We start from the raw sequence: 26,832 nt of genomic DNA on the forward strand, positions 1-26,832 counted from the left end.
TTACCCTGTCTTCATGTACATATCTACCTCAAATACCTCGTACCTCTGCACATTGATCTGGTACTGGTACTTCCTGTATATAGTTGCACATTGATCTGGTACTTCCTGTATAACTCCATTCTTGTGTATTTAATTGTATTCCTCTTGTGTTACATTTTTTTATTTGTATTATTATTTTTAAACCTCGTTGTTGGGAAGGGCTCGTAAACAAGCATTACACGGTAAAGTCTACACCCGTTGTATTCGGCGCATGTGACCAATCCATTTTGATTTGATTGCTAGTGCATACATGAAGTATTCTATGTCCTCCACTCTCAACCCCCGTCGTTCTCTTCTCTGTTTCAGGTGTATGATCGCAGATGAGGTAAGCCGTGAAGCACACACAATCCAACTCCCCAGTCCTATCAAATCTATTTTCCTCAAATAATATATGCTATGCTCCCTCTGAATTAATTTGTCAAGTTTAAGAAACCTTCCTAGCCATGTAATCATTTTTGACACAAAGTCATTCTAGAATCTATTGGTGTCTCAGAATTTCACGAACACTCCATCACATGCTGTTTGCTTACTTTTGAGCCAGGCAATGATTGTGTTCGGTTTCTTTTGTTTTTGAAATGAGTTTTCATCGATTATACACATACATCATTGTTTTCATCCTCCATATTGTATTGTTAATCCTCTTCTCCAGATGGGTCTAGGGAAGACGGTGCAGGCTATCTCTGTGGCCTACGCCTACAGACAGGAGTGGCCTCTGCTCATCGTGGTGCCCTCCTCTCTAAAGTACCTCTGGATCGAGGAGATGGAGAGGTGGATACCTGAGCTCAACCCTGGAGATATTAACCTGGTAGAGACCAAGAGGGACACGCTGTACGTTACCCCATGTTAACTTCACCTGGACTCTGGTCTGTTTTTCCTACGCTGCTTGGCTGTGGTCCTGCTTTCCCTACTGAAGTTCTCCACCTGTTAAAATGCAGGTTCATGTTTTTCGTTTGTTTTGGAGGCTCCTCTGCAGAGTGGTCACTAACTAGCACAGCCACAAAGTCATCAACTCTTAAACCTAACCCTAACCACACTGCTAACCCTAATGTCTAACCCTAACCTTAACCACACTGCTAACCCTAATCCCTAACCCTAACCTTAACCACACTGCTAACCCTAATCCCTAACCCTAACCACACTGCTAACCCTAATGTCTAACCCTAACCTTAACCACACTGCTAACCCTAATGTCTAACCCTAACCTTAACCACACTGCTAACCCTAATGTCTAACCCTAACCTTAATGTCTAACCCTAACCCTAACCACACTGCTAACCCTAAAGTCTAACCCTAACCTTAGCCACACTGCTAACCCTAATGTCTAACCTTAACCACACTGCTAACCCTAATGTCTAACCTAAACCACACTGCTAACCCTAATGTCTAACCCTAACCTTAACCACACTGCTAACCCTAATGTCTAACCCTAACCTTAGCCACACTGCTAACCCTAATGTCTAACCTAAACCACACTGCTAACCCTAATGTCTAACCCTAACCACACTGCTAACCCTAATGTCTAACCTAAACCACACTGCTAACCCTAATGTCTGACCCTAACCCTAACCACACTGCTAACCCTAATGTCTAACCTAAACCACACTGCTAACCCTGTCTAACCTTAACCACACTGCTAACCCTAATGTCTAACCTTAACCACACTGCTAACCCTAATGTCTAACCCTAACCACACTGCTAACCCTAATGTCTAACCCTAACCACACTGCTAACCCTAATGTCTAACCTTAACCACACTGCTAACCCTAATGTCTAACCCTAACCACACTGCTAACCCTAATGTCTAACCCTAACCTTAACCACACTGCTAACCCTAATGTCTAACCCTAACCTTAACCACACTGCTAACCCTAATGTCTAACCTTAACCACACTGCTAACCCTAATGTCTAACCTTAACCACACTGCTAACCCTAATGTCTAACCTTAACCACACTGCTAACCCTAATGTCTAACCTTAACCACACTGCTAACCCTAATGTCTAACCTTAACCACACTGCTAACCCTAATGTCTAACCTTAACCACACTGCTAACCCTAATGTCTAACCTTAACCACACTGCTAACCCTAATGTCTAACCTTAACCACACTGCTAACCCTAATGTCTAACCTTAACCACACTGCTAACCCTAATGTCTAACCTTAACCACACTGCTAACCCTAATGTCTAACCTTAACCACACTGCTAACCCTAATGTCTAACCTTAACCACACTGCTAACCCTAATGTCTAACCTTAACCACACTGCTAACCCTAATGTCTAACCTTAACCACACTGCTAACCCTAATGTCTAACCTTAACCACACTGCTAACCCTAATGTCTAACCTTAACCACACTGCTAACCCTAATGTCTAACCTTAACCACACTGCTAACCCTAATGTCTAACCTTAACCACACTGCTAACCCTAATGTCTAACCTTAACCACACTGCTAACCCTAATGTCTAACCTTAACCACACTGCTAACCCTAATGTCTAACCTTAACCACACTGCTAACCCTAATGTCTAACCTTAACCACACTGCTAACCCTAATGTCTAACCTTAACCACACTGCTAACCCTAATGTCTAACCTTAACCACACTGCTAACCCTAATGTCTAACCTTAACCACACTGCTAACCCTAATGTCTAACCTTAACCACACTGCTAACCCTAATGTCTAACCTTAACCACACTGCTAACCCTAATGTCTAACCTTAACCACACTGCTAACCCTAATGTCTAACCTTAACCACACTGCTAACCCTAATGTCTAACCCTAACCACACTGCTAACCCTAATGTCTAACCCTAACCTTAACCACATTGCTAACCCTAATGTCTAACCCTAACCTTAACCACACTGCTAACCCTAATGTCTAACCTTAACCACACTGCTAACCCTAATGTCTAACCTTAACCACACTGCTAACCCTAATGTCTAACCTTAACCACACTGCTAACCCTAATGTCTAACCTTAACCACACTGCTAACCCTAATGTCTAACCTTAACCACACTGCTAACCCTAATGTCTAACCTTAACCACACTGCTAACCCTAATGTCTAACCTTAACCACACTGCTAACCCTAATGTCTAACCTTAACCACACTGCTAACCCTAATGTCTAACCTTAACCACACTGCTAACCCTAATGTCTAACCTTAACCACACTGCTAACCCTAATGTCTAACCTTAACCACACTGCTAACCCTAATGTCTAACCTTAACCACACTGCTAACCCTAATGTCTAACCTTAACCACACTGCTAACCCTAATGTCTAACCTTAACCACACTGCTAACCCTAATGTCTAACCCTAACCACACTGCTAACCCTAATGTCTAACCTTAACCACACTGCTAACCCTAATGTCTAACCCTAACCACACTGCTAACCCTAATGTCTAACCTTAACCACACTGCTAACCCTAATGTCTAACCTTAACCACACTGCTAACCCTAATGTCTAACCTTAACCACACTGCTAACCCTAATGTCTAACCTTAACCACACTGCTAACCCTAATGTCTAACCTTAACCACACTGCTAACCCTAATGTCTAACCTTAACCACACTGCTAACCCTAATGTCTAACCCTAACCCTAACCACACTGCTAACCCTAATGTCTAACCCTAACCACACTGCTAACCCTAATGTCTAACCTTAACCACACTGCTAACCCTAATGTCTAACCTTAACCACACTGCTAACCCTAATGTCTAACCTTAACCACACTGCTAACCCTAATGTCTAACCTTAACCACACTGCTAACCCTAATGTCTAACCCTAACCACACTGCTAACCCTAATGTCTAACCTTAACCACACTGCTAACCCTAATGTCTAACCCTAACCACACTGCTAACCCTAATGTCTAACCCTAACCTTAACCACACTGCTAACCCTAATGTCTAAACCTAACCACACTGCTAACCCTAATGTCTAACCTTAACCACACTGCTAACCCTAATGTCTAACCTTAACCACACTGCTAACCCTAATGTCTAACCCTAACCACACTGCTAACCCTAATGTCTAACCCTAACCACACTGCTAACCCTAATGTCTAACCTTAACCACACTGCTAACCCTAATGTTTAACCTTAACCACACTGCTAACCCTAATGTCTAACCTTAACCACACTGCTAACCCTAATGTCTAACCCTAACCACACTGCTAACCCTAATGTCTAACCTTAACCACACTGCTAACCCTAATGTCTAACCTTAACCACACTGCTAACCCTAATGTCTAACCTTAACCACACTGCTAACCCTAATGTCTAACCTTAACCACACTGCTAACCCTAATGTCTAACCCTAACCACACTGCTAACCCTAATGTCTAACCCTAACCACACTGCTAACCCTAATGTCTAACCCTAACCACACTGCTAACCCTAATGTCTAACCTTAACCACACTGCTAACCCTGTCTAACCCTAACCACACTGCTAACCCTAATGTCTAACCCTAACCACACTGCTAACCCTAATGTCTAACCCTAACCACACTGCTAACCCTAATGTCTAACCCTAACCACACTGCTAACCCTAATGTCTAACCTTAACCACACTGCTAACCCTAATGTCTAACCTTAACCACACTGCTAACCCTAATGCCTAACCTTAACCACACTGCTAACCCTAATGTCTAACCTTAACCACACTGCTAACCCTAATGTCTAACCCTAACCACACTGCTAACCCTAATGTCTAACCCTAACCACACTGCTAACCCTAATGTCTAACCTTAACCACACTGCTAACCCTGTCTAACCCTAACCACACTGCTAACCCTAATGTCTAGCCCTAACCACACTGCTAACCCTAATGTCTAACCTTAACCACACTGCTAACCCTAATGTCTAACCTTAACCACACTGCTAACCCTAATGTCTAACCTTAACCACACTGCTAACCCTAATGTCTAACCTTAACCACACTGCTAACCCTAATGTCTAACCCTAACCTTAACCACATTGCTAACCCTAATGTCTAACCCTAACCTTAACCACACTGCTAACCCTAATGTCTAACCTTAACCACACTGCTAACCCTAATGTCTAACCTTAACCACACTGCTAACCCTAATGTCTAACCTTAACCACACTGCTAACCCTAATGTCTAACCTTAACCACACTGCTAACCCTAATGTCTAACCTTAACCACACTGCTAACCCTAATGTCTAACCTTAACCACACTGCTAACCCTAATGTCTAACCTTAACCACACTGCTAACCCTAATGTCTAACCTTAACCACACTGCTAACCCTAATGTCTAACCTTAACCACACTGCTAACCCTAATGTCTAACCTTAACCACACTGCTAACCCTAATGTCTAACCTTAACCACACTGCTAACCCTAATGTCTAACCTTAACCACACTGCTAACCCTAATGTCTAACCTTAACCACACTGCTAACCCTAATGTCTAACCTTAACCACACTGCTAACCCTAATGTCTAACCCTAACCACACTGCTAACCCTAATGTCTAACCTTAACCACACTGCTAACCCTAATGTCTAACCCTAACCACACTGCTAACCCTAATGTCTAACCTTAACCACACTGCTAACCCTAATGTCTAACCTTAACCACACTGCTAACCCTAATGTCTAACCTTAACCACACTGCTAACCCTAATGTCTAACCTTAACCACACTGCTAACCCTAATGTCTAACCTTAACCACACTGCTAACCCTAATGTCTAACCCTAACCCTAACCACACTGCTAACCCTAATGTCTAACCCTAACCACACTGCTAACCCTAATGTCTAACCTTAACCACACTGCTAACCCTAATGTCTAACCTTAACCACACTGCTAACCCTAATGTCTAACCTTAACCACACTGCTAACCCTAATGTCTAACCTTAACCACACTGCTAACCCTAATGTCTAACCCTAACCACACTGCTAACCCTAATGTCTAACCTTAACCACACTGCTAACCCTAATGTCTAACCCTAACCACACTGCTAACCCTAATGTCTAACCCTAACCTTAACCACACTGCTAACCCTAATGTCTAAACCTAACCACACTGCTAACCCTAATGTCTAACCTTAACCACACTGCTAACCCTAATGTCTAACCTTAACCACACTGCTAACCCTAATGTCTAACCCTAACCACACTGCTAACCCTAATGTCTAACCCTAACCACACTGCTAACCCTAATGTCTAACCTTAACCACACTGCTAACCCTAATGTTTAACCTTAACCACACTGCTAACCCTAATGTCTAACCTTAACCACACTGCTAACCCTAATGTCTAACCCTAACCACACTGCTAACCCTAATGTCTAACCTTAACCACACTGCTAACCCTAATGTCTAACCTTAACCACACTGCTAACCCTAATGTCTAACCTTAACCACACTGCTAACCCTAATGTCTAACCTTAACCACACTGCTAACCCTAATGTCTAACCCTAACCACACTGCTAACCCTAATGTCTAACCCTAACCACACTGCTAACCCTAATGTCTAACCCTAACCACACTGCTAACCCTAATGTCTAACCTTAACCACACTGCTAACCCTGTCTAACCCTAACCACACTGCTAACCCTAATGTCTAACCCTAACCACACTGCTAACCCTAATGTCTAACCCTAACCACACTGCTAACCCTAATGTCTAACCCTAACCACACTGCTAACCCTAATGTCTAACCTTAACCACACTGCTAACCCTAATGTCTAACCTTAACCACACTGCTAACCCTAATGCCTAACCTTAACCACACTGCTAACCCTAATGTCTAACCTTAACCACACTGCTAACCCTAATGTCTAACCCTAACCACACTGCTAACCCTAATGTCTAACCCTAACCACACTGCTAACCCTAATGTCTAACCTTAACCACACTGCTAACCCTGTCTAACCCTAACCACACTGCTAACCCTAATGTCTAGCCCTAACCACACTGCTAACCCTAATGTCTAACCTTAACCACACTGCTAACCCTAATGTCTAACCTTAACCACACTGCTAACCCTAATGTCTAACCTTAACCACACTGCTAACCCTAATGTCTAACCCTAACCTTAACCACACTGCTAACCCTAATGTCTAACCTTAACCACACTGCTAACCCTAATGTCTAACCCTAACCACACTGCTAACCCTAATGTCTAACCTTAACCACACTGCTAACCCTAATGTCTAACCTTAACCACACTGCTAACCCTAATGTCTAACCCTAACCACACTGCTAACCCTAATGTCTAACCTTAACCACACTGCTAACCCTAATGTCTAACCTTAACCACACTGCTAACCCTAATGTCTAACCTTAACCACACTGCTAACCCTAATGTCTAACCCTAACCTTAACCACACTGCTAACCCTAATGTCTAACCTTAACCACACTGCTAACCCTAATGTCTAACCTTAACCACACTGCTAACCCTAATGTCTAACCTTAACCACACTGCTAACCCTAATGTCTAACCTTAACCACACTGCTAACCCTAATGTCTAACCTTAACCACACTGATAACCCTAATGTCTAACCCTAACCACACTGCTAACCCTAATGTCTAACCCTAACCACACTGCTAACCCTAATGTCTAACCTTAACCACACTGCTAACCCTAATGTCTAACCTTAACCACACTGCTAACCCTAATGTCTAACCTTAACCACACTGCTAACCCTAATGTCTAACCTTAACCACACTGCTAACCCTAATGTCTAACCTTAACCACACTGCTAACCCTAATGTCTAACCTTAACCACACTGCTAACCCTAATGTCTAACCTTAACCACACTGCTAACCCTAATGTCTAACCTTAACCACACTGCTAACCCTAATGTCTAACCTTAACCACACTGCTAACCCTAATGTCTAACCTTAACCACACTGCTAACCCTAATGTCTAACCTTAACCACACTGCTAACCCTAATGTCTAACCTTAACCACACTGCTAACCCTAATGTCTAACCTTAACCACACTGCTAACCCTAATGTCTAACCTTAACCACACTGCTAACCCTAATGTCTAACCCTAACCACACTGCTAACCCTAATGTCTAACCCTAACCACACTGCTAACCCTAATGTCTAACCTTAACCACACTGCTAACCCTAATGTCTAACCTTAACCACACTGCTAACCCTAATGTCTAACCTAAACCACACTGCTAACCCTGATGTCTAACTATAACCTTCAATTAAGACCAAAAATCTCATTTTAGTTTTCATGATTTTTACAACATAGTACATGTTGACTTTGCAGCTGGTCTATCTAAGGGAGATCTTTCAGTTCTTCCTCCTGGACAAGACCCATGACAATAAACGTTAACCTGCAGTTTAACATTGTAAATGTGCAAATTTATATTTTAATTTCTGCTAAATTAATGTCTATTTTCTCAATTAATTTAGTTCAAGTTGACAGTATCAGTACAACAGCAGTCAATGTTTTCACTGTTAGAGATTATTGATCATCGGTGTGTCTCTGTCCACTCTACAGAGGCAGTACGGTAACAGTGTTGGGTTACAGGCAGCTCACCACAGACCCATTATAACACACTATAACCCATACATAACACATTATAACCCTCTGTGTGTGTTATATAGGGGGATCAGTAGCAGTAAGGTAACAGTGTTGGGTTACGGGCTGCTCACCACAGATGCACGCCCCCTGGTGGAGGCTCTGACCAGACAGAGGTTTAATGTGGTGGTGGTGGATGAATCCCACTACCTCAAGTCCAGGAACGCAGCCAGGTCTAAGATACTGGTACCACTCATCCAGAACGCCAAGCGGGCCATCCTACTGACGGGCACCCCGGCCCTGGGACGGCCAGAGGAGGTACGGTACCCCCGAAGGTCCAAACGTCCGAACACACGCCTTCCCCCGATCACACATTTCTGTTCTATTCTGACATTTCAACCAGCTTGGCCCGCTGGGATCCTATCATTCCTTTTGTCTTCAGTCTCACAGACACAGATATGTATTGAACCTGTCCTAGAGGAAGCATGAAGGGCTGGTTGAATACAGATGGTCTGGGATTTAAAGGGTCTAGAAACCATTGCAGCTCTGTTCTTTCTGTAGTATTTATAACTTTAAAATGACACACACACACCACACCACACAGAGCCCGTGCCAGAGAAGCAGCATCCCTCCCTTCCACCCACGCCTTACTATTGTTCACTACACCAAACCTTTCATTTCCCTGTGTAACAGCAGAGGATTATTGGCTCCACTGTGCTGCTGCAGTGCTTTGATGAGGACAGACACAGTGGCTGTAGTTATTCACATGGCTGCTGCCTGAAAAGCTCCATTTGAATAATTGTCCATTATTATCATCATGGCAGAAATGTTCCGTTTAGTGCCTTGAAGAGTGATGGTTAGAATGGAGGGGGCAGAACACACCTGCCACACCTCTCTCTCTCTCTCTCACACACACACATTCCATGTATTATGTTTCCACAGCTCTTTATGCAGATAGAGGCTCTCTATCCTAGGATGTTTGGAACGTGGAGTGACTATGCCAAACAATACTGTAACGCCCACTACAGGTAACGCTCTACACACACATACAAAGACACACACACACACACAGTTATATTGACCATTGGCATGGTGAAAATGCTACATCTCCCACTTTCCTCCCAAAATGACAAACAGCAGTGTGTACATACTGGGCAGTCGCATAATGACACTGCAGCAGACAGACACACTGACCCAAACCCTGGTGTCTGTCCCTCCCAGGTTGCTTGGTAACAGGAGACAGTGGGACTGTTATTATCTGTCCCTCAGGTTCTTTGGTAACAGGAGACAGTGGGACTGTTATTATCTGTCCCTCAGGTTCCTTGGTAACAGGAGACAGGAGACAGTGGGACTGTTATTATCTGTCCCTCAGGTTCCTTGGTAACAGGAGACAGGAGACAGTGGGAATGTTATTATCTGTCCCTCTCAGGTTGCTTGGTAACAGGAGACAGTGGGACTGTTATTATCTGTCCCTCCCAGGTTCATTGGTAACAGGAGACAGTGGGACTGTTATTATCTGTCCCTCAGGTTCCTTGGTAACAGGAGACAGTGGGACTGTTATTATCTGTCCCTCAGGTTCCTTGGTAACAGGAGACAGTGGGACTGTTATTATCTGTCCCTCAGGTTCCTTGGTAACAGGAGACAGTGGGACTGTTATTATCTGTCCCTCAGGTTCCTTGGTAACAGGAGACAGTGGGACTGTTATTATCTGTCCCTCAGGTTCATTGGTAACAGGAGACATTGGGACTGTTATTATCTGTCCCTCAGGTTCCTTGGTAACAGGAGACAGTGGGACTGTTATTATCTGTCCCTCTCAGGTTCTTTGGTAACAGGAGACAGTGGGACTGTTATTATCTGTCCCTCTCAGGTTCCTTGGTAACAGGAGACAGTGGGACTGTTATTATCTGTCCCTCTCAGGTTCTTTGGTAACAGGAGACAGTGGGACTGTTATTATCTGTCCCTCCCAGGTTCCTTGGTAACAGGAGACAGTGGGACTGTTATTATCTGTCCCTCTCAGGTTCCTTGGTAACAGGAGACAGTGGGACTGTTATTATCTGTCCCTCCCAGGTTAATTGGTAACAGGAGACAGTGGGACTGTTATTATCTGTCCCTCTCAGGTTCCTTGGTAACAGGAGACAGTGGGACTGTTATTATCTGTCCCTCCCAGGTTGCTTGGTAACAGGAGACAGTGGGACTGTTATTATCTGTCCCTCCCAGGTTGCTTGGTAACAGGAGACAGTGGGACTGTTATTATCTGTCCCTCCCAGGTTGCTTGGTAACAGGAGACAGTGGGACTGTTATTATCTGTCCCTCCCAGGTTGCTTGGTAACAGGAGACAGTGGGACTGTTATTATCTGTCCCTCCCAGGTTGCTTGGTAACAGGAGACAGTGGGACTGTTATTATCTGTCCCTCCCAGGTTCCTTGGTAACAGGAGACAGTGGGACTGTCGTGGTGCCTCTCATCTAGAGGAACTCCACCAGCGTCTCAGTAAGATCATGATCCGGAGGCTGAAGGTCCAGGTCCTCCCCCAGCTACCCCCCAAAATACGCCAGCGCATCCCCTTCGACCTGCCCAAAGACGCTGCCAAGGTAACGGACGGACGGACAGACAGGCAGACAGACCGAAACACACACACACACGCTGACAAACGGCTGGACGGACGGACGGACCCCTCTAGGCAGAGGGAACGGGGTGCTAAATATTCTGAAAATATCCCCTCATTATCATATCTCTCTCACACTTCCCCACCCTCCCTCTCTTGCTCTCCCATCCTGTTGCTCGGCAATAGTATCCAATTTACACTAATTATCATTTTATCTCCCATTGCCATATGGTTTTTATTTCAGTCTTGCCCTTTTCCGTAAGTAAGTAAAGTAGCCTTTCATACTGATCAGCACTAGCTGTCTGTTCTATAAAACTGAATTACCTCAAATCAAATGTATTTATAAAGCCCTTCTTACATCCGCTGATATCTCAAAGTGCTGTACAGAAACCCAGCCTAAAACCCCAAACAGCAAGCAATGCAGGTGTAGAAGCACGGTGGCTAGGAAAAACTCCCTAGAAAGGCCAGAACCTAGGACGAAACCTAGAGAGGAACCAGGCTATGAGGGGTGGCCAGTCCTCTTCTGGCTGGGCCGGGTGGAGATTATAACAGAACATGGCCAAGATGTTCAAATGTTCATATATGACCAGCATGGCCAAATAATAAAAAATCACAGTGGATGTCGAGGGTGCAACAGGTCAGCACCTCAGGAGTAAATGTCAGTTGTCTTTTCATAGTCGATCAGAATATCTCTAGTTGAAAACAGCAGGTCTGGGACAGGTAGCACGTCCGGTGAACAGGTCAGGGTTCCATAGCCGCAGGCAGAACAGTTGAAACTGGAGCAGCAGCACGGCCAGATGGACTGGGGACAGCAAGGAGTCATCAGGCCAGGTAGTCCGGAGGCATGGTCATAGGGCACAGGTCCTCCGAGAGAGAGAAAGAAAGAGAATTAGAAAGAGCATACTTACATTCACACAGGACACCAGATAAGACAGGAGAAATTCTCCAGATATATCAGACTGACCCTAGCCCCCCGACACATAAACTACTGCAGCATAAATACTGGAGGCTGAGACAGGAGGGGTCGGGAGACACTGTGGCCCCATCCCATATACCACTGTACCCTGTGAGCTCTATACCCTGTGAGTTCTATATCCTGTGAGCTCTAGAGCTCGATACCGTGCGAACTCTAAACTCTATACTCTGAGCTGTATAAACTCTGTGTGAACTCCATAATCTCTGAACTAGCTCTCTAGTCTAGTGTGTAAACTCTGTGAGCTCTATACCCTGTAAGCTCTATAGCTCTCTACCCTGTGAGCTCTATACTCTGTGAACTCCATAATCTCTGAGCTAGCCTCTGTGAGCTCTCTAATAGTGTGTAAACTTTACTCGGTGAGCTCTAAACTCTGTGCCCTCCATCCTCCGCTACGCTCTTCTCCTCTCTGTGCTGCTGTATAAGGCTGAAGTAATGAGGCAGAACTCATCCTCTGTTCCCTCTCATCCTCTGTTACCTCTGTCAGCCAGAAGAATGCATGGCCTCTTTTTTTCTCTCTCTCTGATCTCTCTCTCTCTCTCTCTGATCTCTCTCTCTCTCTGATCTCTCTCTCTCTCAGTACAAAGAGACCTCACCTGCTGCTGCATTCCAAAATCACATGCGGTCGACACACACACACACACACACTCACACACACACACACACACACACACACACACACACACACACACACACACTCCTCAGCCTACGCTCTCCACTGGCTGGCTAATTTAAGGACTGTATGTATGCAGTCAGTGTGAATTAAATAATGAATATATGCATGTATGGGGTTTATATACAGTGCATTCAGAAAGTATTCAGACCCCTCAACTTTTTCCACATTTTGTTACGTTACAGCCTTATTCTAAAATCATTTATTTTTATTTTTTTATCCTCAGCAATCTACACAAAATACCCCATAATGACATCACAATACCCCATAATGACATCACAATACCCCATAATGACAAAGCAAAAACGTTTTTTTAGAAATGTTTGCAAATGTATTCAAAATAAAAAAACAAATACTTTATTTACATACATATTCAAACCCTTTGATATGAGGCTCAGCTGCATCCTGTTTCCATTGATCATCCTTGAGATGTTTCTACAACTTGATTGGAGTCCACCTGTGGTAAATTCAATCGGTTGGACATGATTTGGAAAGGCACACACCTGTCTATATAAGGTCCCACAGTTGACAGTGCATATCAGAGGCACAGGAGTTGTCCATAGAGCCCCGAGACAGGGTTGTGTCGAGGCACAGATCTGGAGAAGGGCCTTGGTTAGGGAGGTGACCAAGAACCCGATAGTCACTCTGACAGAGCTCTAGAGTTCCTCTGTGGAGATGGGAAAAACTTCCAGAAGGACAACCATCTCTGCAGCACTCCTCCAATCAAGCCTTTATGGTAGAGTGGCCAGATTCTCTGGTCTGATGAAACCAGGATGGAATCTTTGGCCTGAATGCCAAGTGTCAAGTCTGGAGGAAACCTGGAACCATCCCTACGGTGAAGCATGGTGGTGGCAGCATCATGCTGTGGGGATGTTTTTCAGCAGCAGGGACTGGGAGACTAGTCAGGATTGAGGGAAAGATGAACGGTCGAAGTACTCAGGTCCTCAGATTGGGGCGAAGGTTCGCCTTCCAACAGGACAACGACCCTAAGCACACAGCCAAGACAACGCAGGAGTGGCTTCAGGACAAGTCTCTGAATGTTCCTCAGAGGCCCAGCCAGAGCCCGGACTTGAACCCGATCGAACATCTCTGAAGAGACCTGAAAATAGCTGTCCAGCGATGCTCCCCATCCAACCTGACAGAGCTTGAGAGGATCTGCAGAGAAGAATGGGAGAAACTCCCCAAATACAGGTGGGCCAAGCTTGTAGTGTCATACCCAGGAAGGCTCGAGGCTGTAATCGCTGCCAAAGGTGCTTCAACAAAGTACTGAGTAAAGGGTCTGAATACTTATGTAAATGTGATATTTCGGTTTTCTATTTTTAATAAATTAGCAAACATTTCTAAACTGTTTTTGCTTTGTCATTATGGGGTATTGTGGGTAGATTGAAGGAGAAAAATAACAATTTAATCCATTTTAGAATAAGGCTGTAACGTAACAAAATGTGGAAAAAGTGCAGGGGTCTGAATACTTTCTGAAGGACCTGTATGTCTAAATATAATAATATATAGCTTGTCTTTGTATTTACATACCAAAGGTAAGGGGACATGTATGTGACTGTGTCTTAGTTGTAAATGAGAACTTGTTCTCAACTGCCTACCTGGTTAAATAAAGGTGAAATTTAAAAAATACATTAAAAAAATACTTGCAGATGGGTTTTGCCTCAGATTTGTACAATTCAGATGTATCTGTTGTCTTCTCAGAGCTGCTTCCTACTGCCTTTCTACAGTAATACCCCTAACTCCCCTAAATACTCCTTCCTACTGCCTTTCTACAGTAATACCCCTAACTCCCCTAAATACTCCTTCGTACTGCCTTTCTACAGTAATACCCCCTAACTCCCTTAAATACTCCTTCGTACTGCCTTCCTACAGTAATACCCCTAACTCCCTTAAATACTCCTTCGTACTGCCTTCCTACAGTAATACCCCTAACTCCCTTAAATACTCCTTCGTACTGCCTTCCTACAGTAATACCCCTAACTCCCCTAAATACTCCTTCGTACTGCCTTCCTACAGTAATACCCCTAACTCCCCTAAATACGCCTTCATACTGCCATTGTACAGTAACTCCCCTAAATACTCCTTCATACTGCCATTGTACAGTAACTCCCCTTGTACAGTAACTCCCCTAAATACTCCTTCATACTGCCATTGTACAGTAACTCCCCTTGTACAGTAACTCCCCAGAATACTCATTGTGTTTCACCTTGAGAGCAGACTGTGTGTGATTTATTGTGTTGGGCTAGTGTGTTCTCCATCTTCTACATCCCCTTGTCACAATCCAGCTATAATTGGGCTAGCCCATGTGACCTACCTAGGCACTACTGACGTGAGGAGAGGAGCAGCGTCTTTGGGAATTGTGTTGTCTTTCTTTTTCTCCCTCCTTTCTCTCCACCTGAAGGAGGAAAAGTAGGGTACCATCCACAGCAACATGTTCTGCCCTTATAGCTGCAAACAGAAGATGAGAAAGAAATAGACCGGCCTTTTGACGTGTGTGTGTGTGTGTGTGTGTGCAGGAGGCGAGCGGCAGCTTGGAGGAGTGGGAGCGCCTGATGAGGACGATGGGTTCGGGGGTCTCTGCCACGGACAACCCCTTCACTGAAGTCATGGGGCTCGTGACACGCATGTACAAACAGACCGCCATCGCTAAGGTACAGTGTATATACACACACAGGCACCTAACCCCCTCCTGGCCCAGCATTTCTGCACCGTTCTAGAAAAGGGTCTCTGTCTCTCTCTCTGTCTGTCTGTCTGTCTGTCTGTCTGTCTGTCTCTCTGTCTGTCTGTCTGTCTGTCTGTCTGTCTGTCTGTCTGTCCTGTCTGTCCTGTCTGTCCTGTCTGTCCTGTCTGTCCTGTCTGTCCTGTCTGTCCCGTCTGTCCCGTCTGTCCCGTCTGTCCCGTCTGTCCCGTCTGTCCCGTCTGTCCCGTCTGTCCCGTCTGTCCCGTCTGTCCCGTCTGTCCCGTCTGTCCCGTCTGTCTGTCTGTCTCTGTCTCTCTGTCTCTGTCTCTGTCTCTGTCTCTGTCTCTCTCTCTGTCTCTCTCTCTGTCTCTCTCTGTCTCTCTCTGTCTCTCTCTGTCTCTCTCTGTCTCTCTCTGTCTCTGTCTGTCTCTCTCTGTCTCTGTCTGTCTCTCTCTGTCTCTCTCTGTCTCTGTCTGTCTCTCTCTGTCTCTGTCTGTCTCTCTCTGTCTCTCTCTGTCTCTGTCTGTCTCTGTCTGTCTCTCTGTCTCTCTGTCTCTCTGTCTCTGTCTGTCTCTCTGTCTCTTTCTCTCTTTCTCTCTCTCTCTCGGTAGAGAGGTTGTTTGTTGAAGGGCGGTGTCAAAAGGTGACAAGCATGTTTTTTTTTCTTCTCCTCAGATGCAAGGCCCTCCCTCCCATAGGTTATTATGCTTCACATTACTCAGAGCGCATCGCCATGGGAACAGAGTGAAGGTCTGCCACCCCTTAGTGAAAGCGTTCTGGCTGGCCATCATAACTCTGGACAGCCATAACTGTGGCCTTTCAATTTCTCTGTATTTTTCTAAAGTAAACCTTTTCGACACAGCAGACCGAACCCAAATATAGCAGAACCTTTCCAAGGTGTTACTTCTAATGTGGTTGCCATGGTAACACCACCAGGCAAGAAGGTCAGCCATTAACTTCCAGGTGACTTTAAGTGAAGGAAGCTGGCTTGGTACGCAGGATACAAACGTTTTTCAACAGAAAACAGAAAACAAGCACAGATAGTACCTCCACCTGTTTCGCTCTGTTTTGGACAGTTTTACGTTTGTTAGGTGTCTAACTGAACATGACCCAGGCTCCTCTGTAATAAGGATCCTGCACCAAGGTTAACAAAGCCTCAGCCTGCTGAACGTAATCAGCGGAGGAATCCTTCCTCACCGGTTGGCTTGTTTCGCTCCGTCTTGTTTGCTGATTGGCTTTTCTCTCAGTTTCCCTTCCTCCTCCTCCGCTTGATTAAAGTTCACCGTTGTGTCGCTGTAGATGTCATCCTCCTGTCTCATTTCCTCGCCCATCCCTTTCGGTTGGCTGCTGCTTCACACACACTGACAGAAAATAACGTTTTGGAGGGGTGAGTGGATACACACACACACATCTCATGTCACTTCTGAAGCGGATGTGAATGCCTGGCGAGTGGACCATGGATACTTCCGAAATGGCACCCTATTCCCTACATGGTGCACTACTTTTGACCAGAGCTCTATGGGCCCTGGTCAAAAGTAGTGCACTACATAGGGAATAGGGTGTCATTTTGGGACCGAGTTTGGCAGTGTGGAGGGGGACATGGTTTTTATTTTTACCCCGTCTACCAGCAGCAGCAGATGCTCCCAATTACCCAGAGACCCTGCTGCCTCTGATGATGGACTTTAAAGAGAGATAACATATCACTGCTTCAGTGGACAGGAAGTTTGTGTTGCACTAATTCAACTTCTGCAGAGTTAAAAGCAACCCAGCAACCCAGTAATGAGAAGTTCCCATTAGCAGATGGAGGAGGAGGCTTCTAGCTAGACCTGCTTAGACCTACTTTCATTATCCCCCTCTGAGAGGAAAGGCCTTCTGATAATTAACAGTCCAAGTCTCTAGGTGAGCGAGCAGAGACTGGTGACAGAGGTCTGAAGTCCAGGAGGTGTGTGGCATGTGGACAGCAGGACAGGACTGTCGATTTGGGGGGGGGGGGGGGGGGCGGTGTATCGTATAAGTGGTCCTTCAAGACAAATATATGTGAAGTCTTGAGTATTTGTCTCATAGCAATTCATGATTCATTTCCTTCCTTCCATTGGTTGATTTCCCCTGTATGGCCTTCGCATAGAGATGTATTCTAATATGTTGTTATTGCATTTCTATTGGCCCCTCTGTGGTGTCCTCCTATAGGCCGGAGCAGTGAAAGACTACATAAAGATGCTGCTGGAGACTGAGAAGTTAAAGTTCCTGGTGTTCGCTCATCACCTGACCATGCTACAGGCATGTAGCGAGGCTGTCATCGAAGCCAAGGTAACTGGTGTTCGCTCATCACCTGACCATGCTACAGGCATGTAGCGAGGCTGTCATCGAAGCCAAGGTAACTGTTGTTCACTCATCACAACTAATGGACACGCACACCTCTCCCACTGTTCAGCAGCCCCTTCTGTCACAAATTCACCATTAAGGGGCCATCTCTCTCCCTCTCCCTGACACAGCACACAGATGTGCCCTCAGGCACTTTCTCAGACCTGTCAAACTGTTATGGAGATTATTCCATACCAGTCTTCAAATCCTAAAACACTTAAAGGTTGAGGAAGTTACTCTAGAAGCTAGCAGATTCATTACTTACCAACAACGGCTGCAAAATCCACTAAAACTACATCACATTTTGAAGTTGACTTTTCTTGCTTTGTCTAACAACACTTTAATGAATCTAGCAACGTTTTGTGGTTCAGAGTGCAGTATTTTTTTTGTTTCTTAGTGAAACCTGTTTGCTAGCTAAGGGCTTTGAAGAAAATAAGATTTCAGCTAATAGGGAAAAGTATCTAACAAAATAACTACACTGAACAAAAATACAAAGCAACATGCAACCATTTCAAAGATTTGACTGAGTTACAGTTCACATAAAGAAAACATGTAAATACATTAATGAGGCCCTAATCTATGGATTTCACATGACTGGGAACACAGATATGAATCTGTTGGTCACAGATATCTTTAAAAAAAAAAAAAAAAAAAAGTAGGGGTGTGGATCCGAAAAAAGTCAGTATCTGGTGTGACCACCATTTGCCCCATGCAGCACGACACATCTCCTTCACATAGAGTTGATCCGGTTGTTGATTGTGCAATGCATTATCATACTGAAACATGAGTTGGTGGCAGCGGATGAATGGCACGACAATGGGCCTCAGGATCTCGTCACGGTATCTCTGTGCATTCAAATTGCCATCGATAAAATGCAATTGTGTCCGTTGTCCGTAGCTTATGCCTGCCCGTACCATTCACAACATTGACATCAGCAAACTGCTCGCGAATATGACGCCATACACGTGGTCTGCAGTTGTTGGACGTACTGCCAAATTCTCTAAAACGACGTTGGAGGTGGCTTATGGTAGAGAAATGAACATCAAATTCTCTGGCAACAGATCTGGTGGGCATTCCTGCAGTCAGCATGCCAATTGCAAGCTCCCTCAAAACGTGAGACATCTGTGGCATTGTGTTGTGTGACAGAACTGCACATTTTAGAGTGGCCTTTTGTTGTTCCCTGCACACGGTGCACCTGTGTAATGATCATGCTGTTTAATCAGTTTATTGATATGCCACACCTATCAGGTGGATGGATTATCTTGGCAAAGGAGAAATGCTCACTAACAGGGATGTAAACACATTTGTGCACAAAATTTGAGAGAAATAAGCTTTTTGTGCGTATGGAACACATTTATTTCAGCTCATGAAACATGGGACCAACACAGGACATGTTGTGTTTATATTTTAGTTCAGTGTTCTACTGGTTAAAAGCTTTAGAACACCTACTCATTCAAGGGTTTTTCTTTATTTTTACTGTTTTGTAGAATAATAGTGAAAACATAAACTATGAAATAACACATGAAATTATGTAGTAACCAAAAAAAGTGTTAAATAAATCAAGATATATTTTAGATTTGAGTTTCTTCAAAGTAGCCCCCCTTTGCTTTGATGACAGCTTTGCACACTCTTGGCATTCTCTCAACCAGCTTCATGAGGTAGTCATCTGGAATCCATTTCAATTAACAGGTGTGCCTTGTTAAAAGTTCATTTGTGGAATTTCTTCCCTTAAAGCGTTTGAGCCAATCAGTTGTGTTGTGACAAGGTAGGGGTGATATACAGAAGATAGCCCTATTTGGTAAAAAAAACAAGTTAATATTATGGCAAGAACAGCTCAAATAAGCAAAACGAAATGACAGTCCATCATTACTTTAAGACATGAAGGTCAGTCAATATGGAACATTTCAAGAAATCTGAAAGTTTCTTCAAGTGCAGTCGCAAAAACCATCAAGCGCTATGATGAAACTGGCTGTCATGAGGACCGCCACAGGAAAGGAAGACAGAGTTACCTCTGCTGCAGAGGATAAGTTCATTAGAGTTACCAGCCTCAGAAATTGTAGCCCAAATAAATTCTTCACAGAGTTCAAGTAACAGACACATCTCAACATCAACTGTTCAGAGGAGACTGTGTGAATCAGGCTTTATGGTCGAATTGCTGCAACGAAACCACTACTAAAGGACACCAATAATAAGAAGAGACTTGCTTGGGCCAAGAAACAATGGAAGCCATGGACATTAGTGTATATCAAATAATTTCTGGGTGGGGAGGGGGAAACTTAAAACTAGCTGTTTTTGGCAGAGAGGTTTGGAACTCTCTTTGTTATTGGTCTATTAACCAATTTGCCGCCTGGTATGTCCCCAGCCGAAACACCTGCCCATGCAAACCGGTTGATTAGAGGATCCTGTGTAGATTGTATTTTCAACCAGCAACTATGTGGAAATAACACAGATTTTTTTTTTTTTTCACACTTTTACAGTGTTAGTTTTTATCAACTGTTGTACAATACGATTTTTTTTTAAACACAAGAAAAATATACTTTTGACTGCACTGGGCCTTTTAAATCCAGTTATTTAATTAGATTTTCAGTTGAACAGCAGCCCACCACTGTTTTTGCCATTAAAGCTGAGGGATGGGGCTGGAGAAATGTAACCTTGTGTTCCTACTGGACAGGCGTCACAAAACCCTGATGTTGTCGTCACAGCCCTGTAGGGACCATGATTCCCAGGCGTGGGGGTCATAGACTGTCAGTGTTTACACAACACCAGAGAGTTCCACCCTGTAGCTGCAGGTAGCCTAGCAGTTCAGAGCATTGGGTCAGTAACCGAAAGGTTCCAATCCCCGAGCGGACTAGGTGAAAGATCTGCCCTTGAGCAAGGCACTTAACTTCTTGAGAATACAGGGGGTGCTATTTTCCCATTAGCATAATTTGCTCTACAGATTAAACGGCCTCTTATTCAATTATTGCTCTTACTATATGCATATAAATAATACCATTGGAAAGAAAACAATCTCTAGTTTCTAAAACCGTTTCAATTTTGTCTCTGAGTGATACACAAGTCATTTGACAGCACTTTCCCTGACCAAGAAGTAGAATGCAAGAAGTCTATGCTCGCTTCAACGCTCTGCCTATATATGGTCATGACCCCTATGACCAGAAACACACTTCATTCGCCTTCCTCTGGGTGTCAAGAGGACGTCAGAGGAGAAATTCTTTGTTTATCTGGTACTGACGTGAAATAAGACCTATTTCTTTGGCGTGACCGACAACTTCCGGTTTTCTGATTCGCACGAGTTGGAGCTGCGATTGTGTACTGTTTTGCTGGTGTTATGGATGAAAACTATCTCCGTGTCGAATTTTGTTTGATACATGTGACCATATCATCGTAATGTATGTTTTTTCAATATAGTTTAATCAGATTATTTGAATTTTTTCGGGAGTTTTGTGGTGTTCCGTTGTCTGATTTTATTTACGTTTGAGAGATCCGTGCCACTCGACCAGTACCTGTGCTAAATGGAGTGGGAAAGGAACAATTCTGAACGGAACCAACGACTCATCTTGACAAAGGACACTTTGATCAACATTCTGATGAAAGATCAGCCATAGTAAGACCCAATTTACGATGTTATATCATATCTGTTGTGCATGTGAACTGGCCGTGGGCGCCTAGCCGAATCTGCCTGGTATAGCTATGCTAATTTAGCGCTACATTTTGTTTTCGTTATAAAACATTTAATAAATCTGAAATATTGTTTGGATTCACCAGATGTTGGGCTTTCAATATCTGTACGCTGTGTATTTTTCTGAAATGTTTTAAGATGAGTAATTCGTTATATGACGTTGGTCTCTGTAATTGTTCTGGCTGGGTCAGCACTATTTCAGATTGCAGCTGCAATGTAGAACTGTGATTTATACCTGAAAAATGCACATTTTTCCCAAAAAAAACTATGCTATACCATAAATATGTTATCAGACTGTCATCTTATGAAGTTGTTTCTTGGTTAGTGGCTATATATATTTTTATTTAGTCGAATTAGTGATAGCTACTGACGCAGGAAAAAACTATTGGGAGTAAAAAAATCGTGTCCTTTGCTAACGTGGTTAGCTAATAGATTTACATATTGTGTCTTCCCTGTAAAACATTTTAAAAAATCTGAAATGGTGGCTTTATTCACAAGACCTGTATCTTTCATCTGGTGTCTTGGACTTGTGATTTAATGATATTTAGATGCTACAAGTTACTTGTGACGCTATGCTAGCTATGCTACTCAGTGGGGGGTGGGGGGTGCTACCGGATCAGGGTTGGTGACTCGTGAGAAGTTAACCCAAATTGCTCCTGTAAGTCACTCTGGATAAGAGCGTCGGCTAAATGAATAAAATGTTCAAATGTAAATGCACTCTGTGTGTTTGTCTCCGAGTGCAGAACGGCAGATACAGTGCAGACAGCAGCAGATACATGTTAGTGTTATGTACCTGTGTGCTTTCCCCTCAAGTCTACACATGTTGAACCAGCCACTGGTAGTGATAACACACACACTTCAAACGGCTTGTGTTTTCACTACAACAGACTGTCTATGTAGAAACTCAAAGGGAAGGGATCACTGTCGCTACCTCGCTTTCCAACCAAGGAGAGAGGAGATTCAGCAACACTTGAAGGAAAGTGGAATTTATTTATTTGATTTTTTTATTAACCAACGTTGGTTCTACATTTTAGCAATAAAGAAGCTTTTTTTATTTTATTTTATTCCATTGTTCTCCAAGTGTTGCTGAATCTCATCTCCAATTATGTAGAAACTCAAAACAGAAGTTTGTAAAACACACACACACACAGTTTTTATTTTAAGCCAGTCTCATCTCGATGCCAGTGAAGTGAGAGGAAGGGTATAGGTGTCGTCTGCTGTTATCTGATACGGGATCACACCTTCTCATTTGAAAAGTCTCCCACTCGCAGAAGCATCATCACCCATTAACAGGAAAAAGACTAAAATAAGGAGCTGCATGCTGCCGTGATGAACTACAGCTGTGAGAACGGGGAGACAGAGAGAGGGGGGGAGAGAGAGACACGACTAATCAAATAAAAAAAATAACGAAATCAATGACATCACTGTGACAGGTGTATTAGAACACAACATTGTTCTTCCTGTATATGGGTACAGTCTGTGTGGAGGGGAATTGACTAAATGTCAAATCAAATGTTATTGGTCACATACACGTGTTTAGCAGATGTTATTGCGGGTGTAGCGAAATGCTTGTGCTGCTAGCTCCAACAGTGCACTAATATCTAACAATTACACAACATATACCCAGTACACACACATCTAGTAAAGGAATGGAATTAAGAATATACAAATATATGGACATGCAATGTGAGAGCAGTATAGAATAAGATACAGTAGAATAGCATAGGATACAGTATATACATATGAGATGGGTAATGCAAGATATGTAGACATGATTAAAGTGACTAGTGTTCTATTTATTAAAATGGCCAGTGATTTCAAGTCTATGTATATAGGCAGCAGCCTCTCAATGTTAGTGATGGCTGTTTAACAGTCTGATGGCCTTGAGCTAGAAGCTGTTTTTCAGTCTCTCGGTCCCAGCTTTGATGCACCTGTACTGACTTCACCTTCTGGATGGTAGCAGGGTGAACAGGCAGTGGCTCGGGTGGTTGTTGCCCTTGATGATCTTTTTGGTCTTCCTGTGACATTGGGTGCTGTAGGTGTCCTGGAGGGCAGGAAGTTTGCCCCCCGGTGATGTGTTGGGCAGACCGCACCACCCTCTGGAGAGCCTTGCGGTTGCGGGCGGTGCAGTTACCGTACCAAGTGGTGATGCAGCTCGACAGGATGCTCTCTATTGTGCATCTGTAAAAGTTTGAGGGTTTTAGGTGACAAGCCAAATTTTCTTCACCACACTGTCTGTGTGAGTGGACCATTTCAGTTTGTCAGTGACGTGTACGCCGATGTGTTAGTAAATAGTTGTTTTTCTATACAACAATGCTATAGGATGTTGCTGCTGTTTTAGTGGTGGGTTCAGAGGTCAAGGTTTTAATCAGCGCTGACATTTACCTCTCGCCCTATCTCCTCCTCTCTCAGGCCAGTTACATCCATATCATTGGCAGTGTCCCATCAGTAATGACCATTCTCTCTCTCTCTATCTCTCCCTCTCCCTCTCTCCCCCTCTCTCTCTCTCTCTCTCACAGGCCAGTTACATCCATATCATTGGCAGTGTCCCATCAGTAATGACCACGCTCTCCCCATCTCTCTCTCTCTCTCTCTCTCCCCATCTCCCTCTCTCTCTCTCTCTCTCTCTCTCTCTCCCCCTCTCTCTCTCTCTCTCTCAGGCCAGTTACATCCGTATCGATGGCAGTGTTCCGTCCTCAGAGCGTATCCACCTGGTTCACCAGTTCCAGAATGACCCTGAGACGCGTGTGGCCGTCCTCAGCATACAGGCTGCTGGGCAGGTACTGCACGTACAGACCATAGAAACAGTGATGATAGAATAGTCATTATATTTCTACGGTACAGACCCTCTACTGGGCATATACATCCACCATGTGTCCTAATTCCAGTCCCAGTAACACTGTATACATCCACCATGTGTCCCAATTCCAGTCCCAGTAACACTGTATACATCCACCACGTGTCCTAATTCCAGTCCCAGTAAAACTGTATACATCCATCACGTGTCCTAATTCCAGTCCCAGTAACAATGTATACATCCACCACGTGTCCTAATTCCAGTCCCAGTAACACTGTATACATCCACCACATGTCCTAATTCCAGTCCCAGTAACACTGTTTGATTGATATCTTCCAAGACCCGTTCCAGTTTATTTGTCATATGTAGTAAATGGATAGGAAGTCTTTCTTTCCAGAGCTCTCAAATTAAAACGAGCATTAAAAACAGTGAGAAAGTTCTTGACGTTCTTGACTAATGGCCTAAACTCACTAAAGGCGAGCATGCAAAGCGTGTGTGTGATTTTATTTTAGAATCTGTTGTTTTGAAATCTAATGAGCTAACCGAAGCGGGGCGGGCAGGTTGTCCTCTTTGACGCCTCACTCAATTAAAACGTGTCTCTATTTTTGTGTTGTATCGCTAGAGCTGTAGTCACACAAAACAACAACAATCACTTTTTTCCCGAGCTCATTTGAGTTGGAAGAGGTAGGTAAGGGTTGAGGCTTTGCTATACATGCTACGTTACACCAATTCATCCACTTATGGAAACAACATCGCTATCAGCAAAGCTGATTGGAGGTGTGGTCCTCTGTAGAGCATGGTCCTCTGTAGAGCATGGTCCTCTGTAGCTCAGTTGGTAGAGCATGGTCCTCTGTAGCTCAGTTGGTAGAGCATGGTCCTCTGTAGCTCAGTTGGTAGAGCATGGTCCTCTGTAGCTCAGTTGGTAGAGCATGGTCCTCTGTAGCTCAGTTGGTAGAGCAGGGCTCTCCTGTAGCTCAGTTGGTAGAGCATGGTCCTCTGTAGCTCAGTTGGTAGAGCAGGGCGCTCCTGTAGCTCAGTTGGTAGAGCATGGTCCTCTGTAGCTCAGTTGGTAGAGCATGGTCCTCTGTAGCTCAGTTGGTAGAGCAGGGTGCTCCTGTAGCTCAGTTGGTAGAGCATGGTCCTCTGTAGCTCAGTTGGTAGAGCATGGTCCTCTGTAGCTCAGTTGGTAGAGCATGGTGCTCCTGTAGCTCAGTTGGTAGAGCATGGTGCTCCTGTAGCTCAGTTGGTAGAGCATGGTGCTCCTTTAGCTCAGTTGGTAGAGCATGGTGCTCCTGTAGCTCAGTTGGTAGAGCATGGTGCTCCTGTAGCTCAGTTGGTAGAGCAGGGTGCTCCTGTAGCTCAGTTGGTAGAGCAGGGTGCTCCTGTAGCTCAGTTGGTAGAGCACGGCGCTCCTGTAGCTCAGTTGGTAGAGCATGGCGCTCCTGTAGCTCAGTTGGTAGAGCAGGGCGCTCCTGTAGCTCAGTTGGTAGAGCATGGCGCTCCTGTAGCTCAGTTGGTAGAGCACGGCGCTCCTGTAGCTCAGTTGGTAGAGCACGGCGCTCCTGTAGCTCAGTTGGTAGAGCACGGCGCTCCTGTAGCTCAGTTGGTAGAGCACGGCGCTCCTGTAGCTCAGTTGGTAGAGCACGGCGCTCCTGTAGCTCAGTTGGTAGAGCACGGCGCTCCTGTAGCTCAGTTGGTAGAGCAGGGCGCTCCTGTAGCTCAGTTGGTAGAGCACGGCGCTCCTGTAGCTCAGTTGGTAGAGCACGGCGCTCCTGTAGCTCAGTTGGTAGAGCACGGCGCTCCTGTAGCTCAGTTTGTAGAGCACGGTGCTCCTGTAGCTCAGTTGGTAGAGCACGGCGCTCTTGTGTCTCAGTTGGTAGAGCATGGCGCTCCTGTAGCTCAGTTGGTAGAGCATGGTGCTCCTGTAGCTCAGTTGGTAGAGCAGGGTGCTCCTGTAGCTCAGTTGGTAGAGCAGGGTGCTCCTGTAGCTCAGTTGGTAGAGCAGGGCGCTCCTGTAGCTCAGTTGGTAGAGCATGGCGCTCCTGTAGCTCAGTTGGTAGAGCAGGGCGCTCCTGTAGCTCAGTTGGTAGAGCAGGGCGCTCCTGTAGCTCAGTTGGTAGAGCACGGCGCTCCTGTAGCTCAGTTGGTAGAGCACGGCGCTCCTGTAGCTCAGTTGGTAGAGCACGGCGCTCCTGTAGCTCAGTTGGTAGAGCACGGCGCTCCTGTAGCTCAGTTGGTAGAGCACGGCGCTCCTGTAGCTCAGTTGGTAGAGCACGGCGCTCCTGTAGCTCAGTTGGTAGAGCACGGCGCTCCTGTAGCTCAGTTGGTAGAGCAGGGCGCTCCTGTAGCTCAGTTGGTAGAGCAGGGCGCTCCTGTAGCTCAGTTGGTAGAGCACGGCGCTCCTGTAGCTCAGTTTGTAGAGCACGGTGCTCCTGTAGCTCAGTTGGTAGAGCACGGCGCTCTTGTGTCTCAGTTGGTAGAGCACGGCGCTCCTGTAGCTCAGTT

At 44.8% G+C, this 26,832-nt stretch overlaps 1 protein-coding gene across 1 annotated transcript in view; it reads left to right on the plus strand.

Moving 5' to 3' along the window:
- LOC139532734 (DNA annealing helicase and endonuclease ZRANB3-like) overlaps positions 1–26,832 on the plus strand; it is an 86,972-nt gene that overhangs the window by 13,014 nt on the left and 47,126 nt on the right. The window contains exons 3-10 of the mRNA XM_071330699.1: positions 346–364; positions 689–867; positions 8,648–8,879; positions 9,504–9,589; positions 10,979–11,150; positions 15,327–15,461; positions 17,678–17,797; positions 24,191–24,310. Coding sequence (XP_071186800.1) covers positions 346–364; positions 689–867; positions 8,648–8,879; positions 9,504–9,589; positions 10,979–11,150; positions 15,327–15,461; positions 17,678–17,797; positions 24,191–24,310 — 1,063 coding nt within the window. The remainder of the gene's footprint in view (positions 1–345; positions 365–688; positions 868–8,647; positions 8,880–9,503; positions 9,590–10,978; positions 11,151–15,326; positions 15,462–17,677; positions 17,798–24,190; positions 24,311–26,832) is intronic.

The sequence above is a fragment of the Salvelinus alpinus genome, chromosome 10 (assembly GCF_045679555.1).
Source record: "Salvelinus alpinus chromosome 10, SLU_Salpinus.1, whole genome shotgun sequence".
NCBI classification, from domain to species: Eukaryota; Metazoa; Chordata; class Actinopteri; order Salmoniformes; family Salmonidae; genus Salvelinus; species Salvelinus alpinus.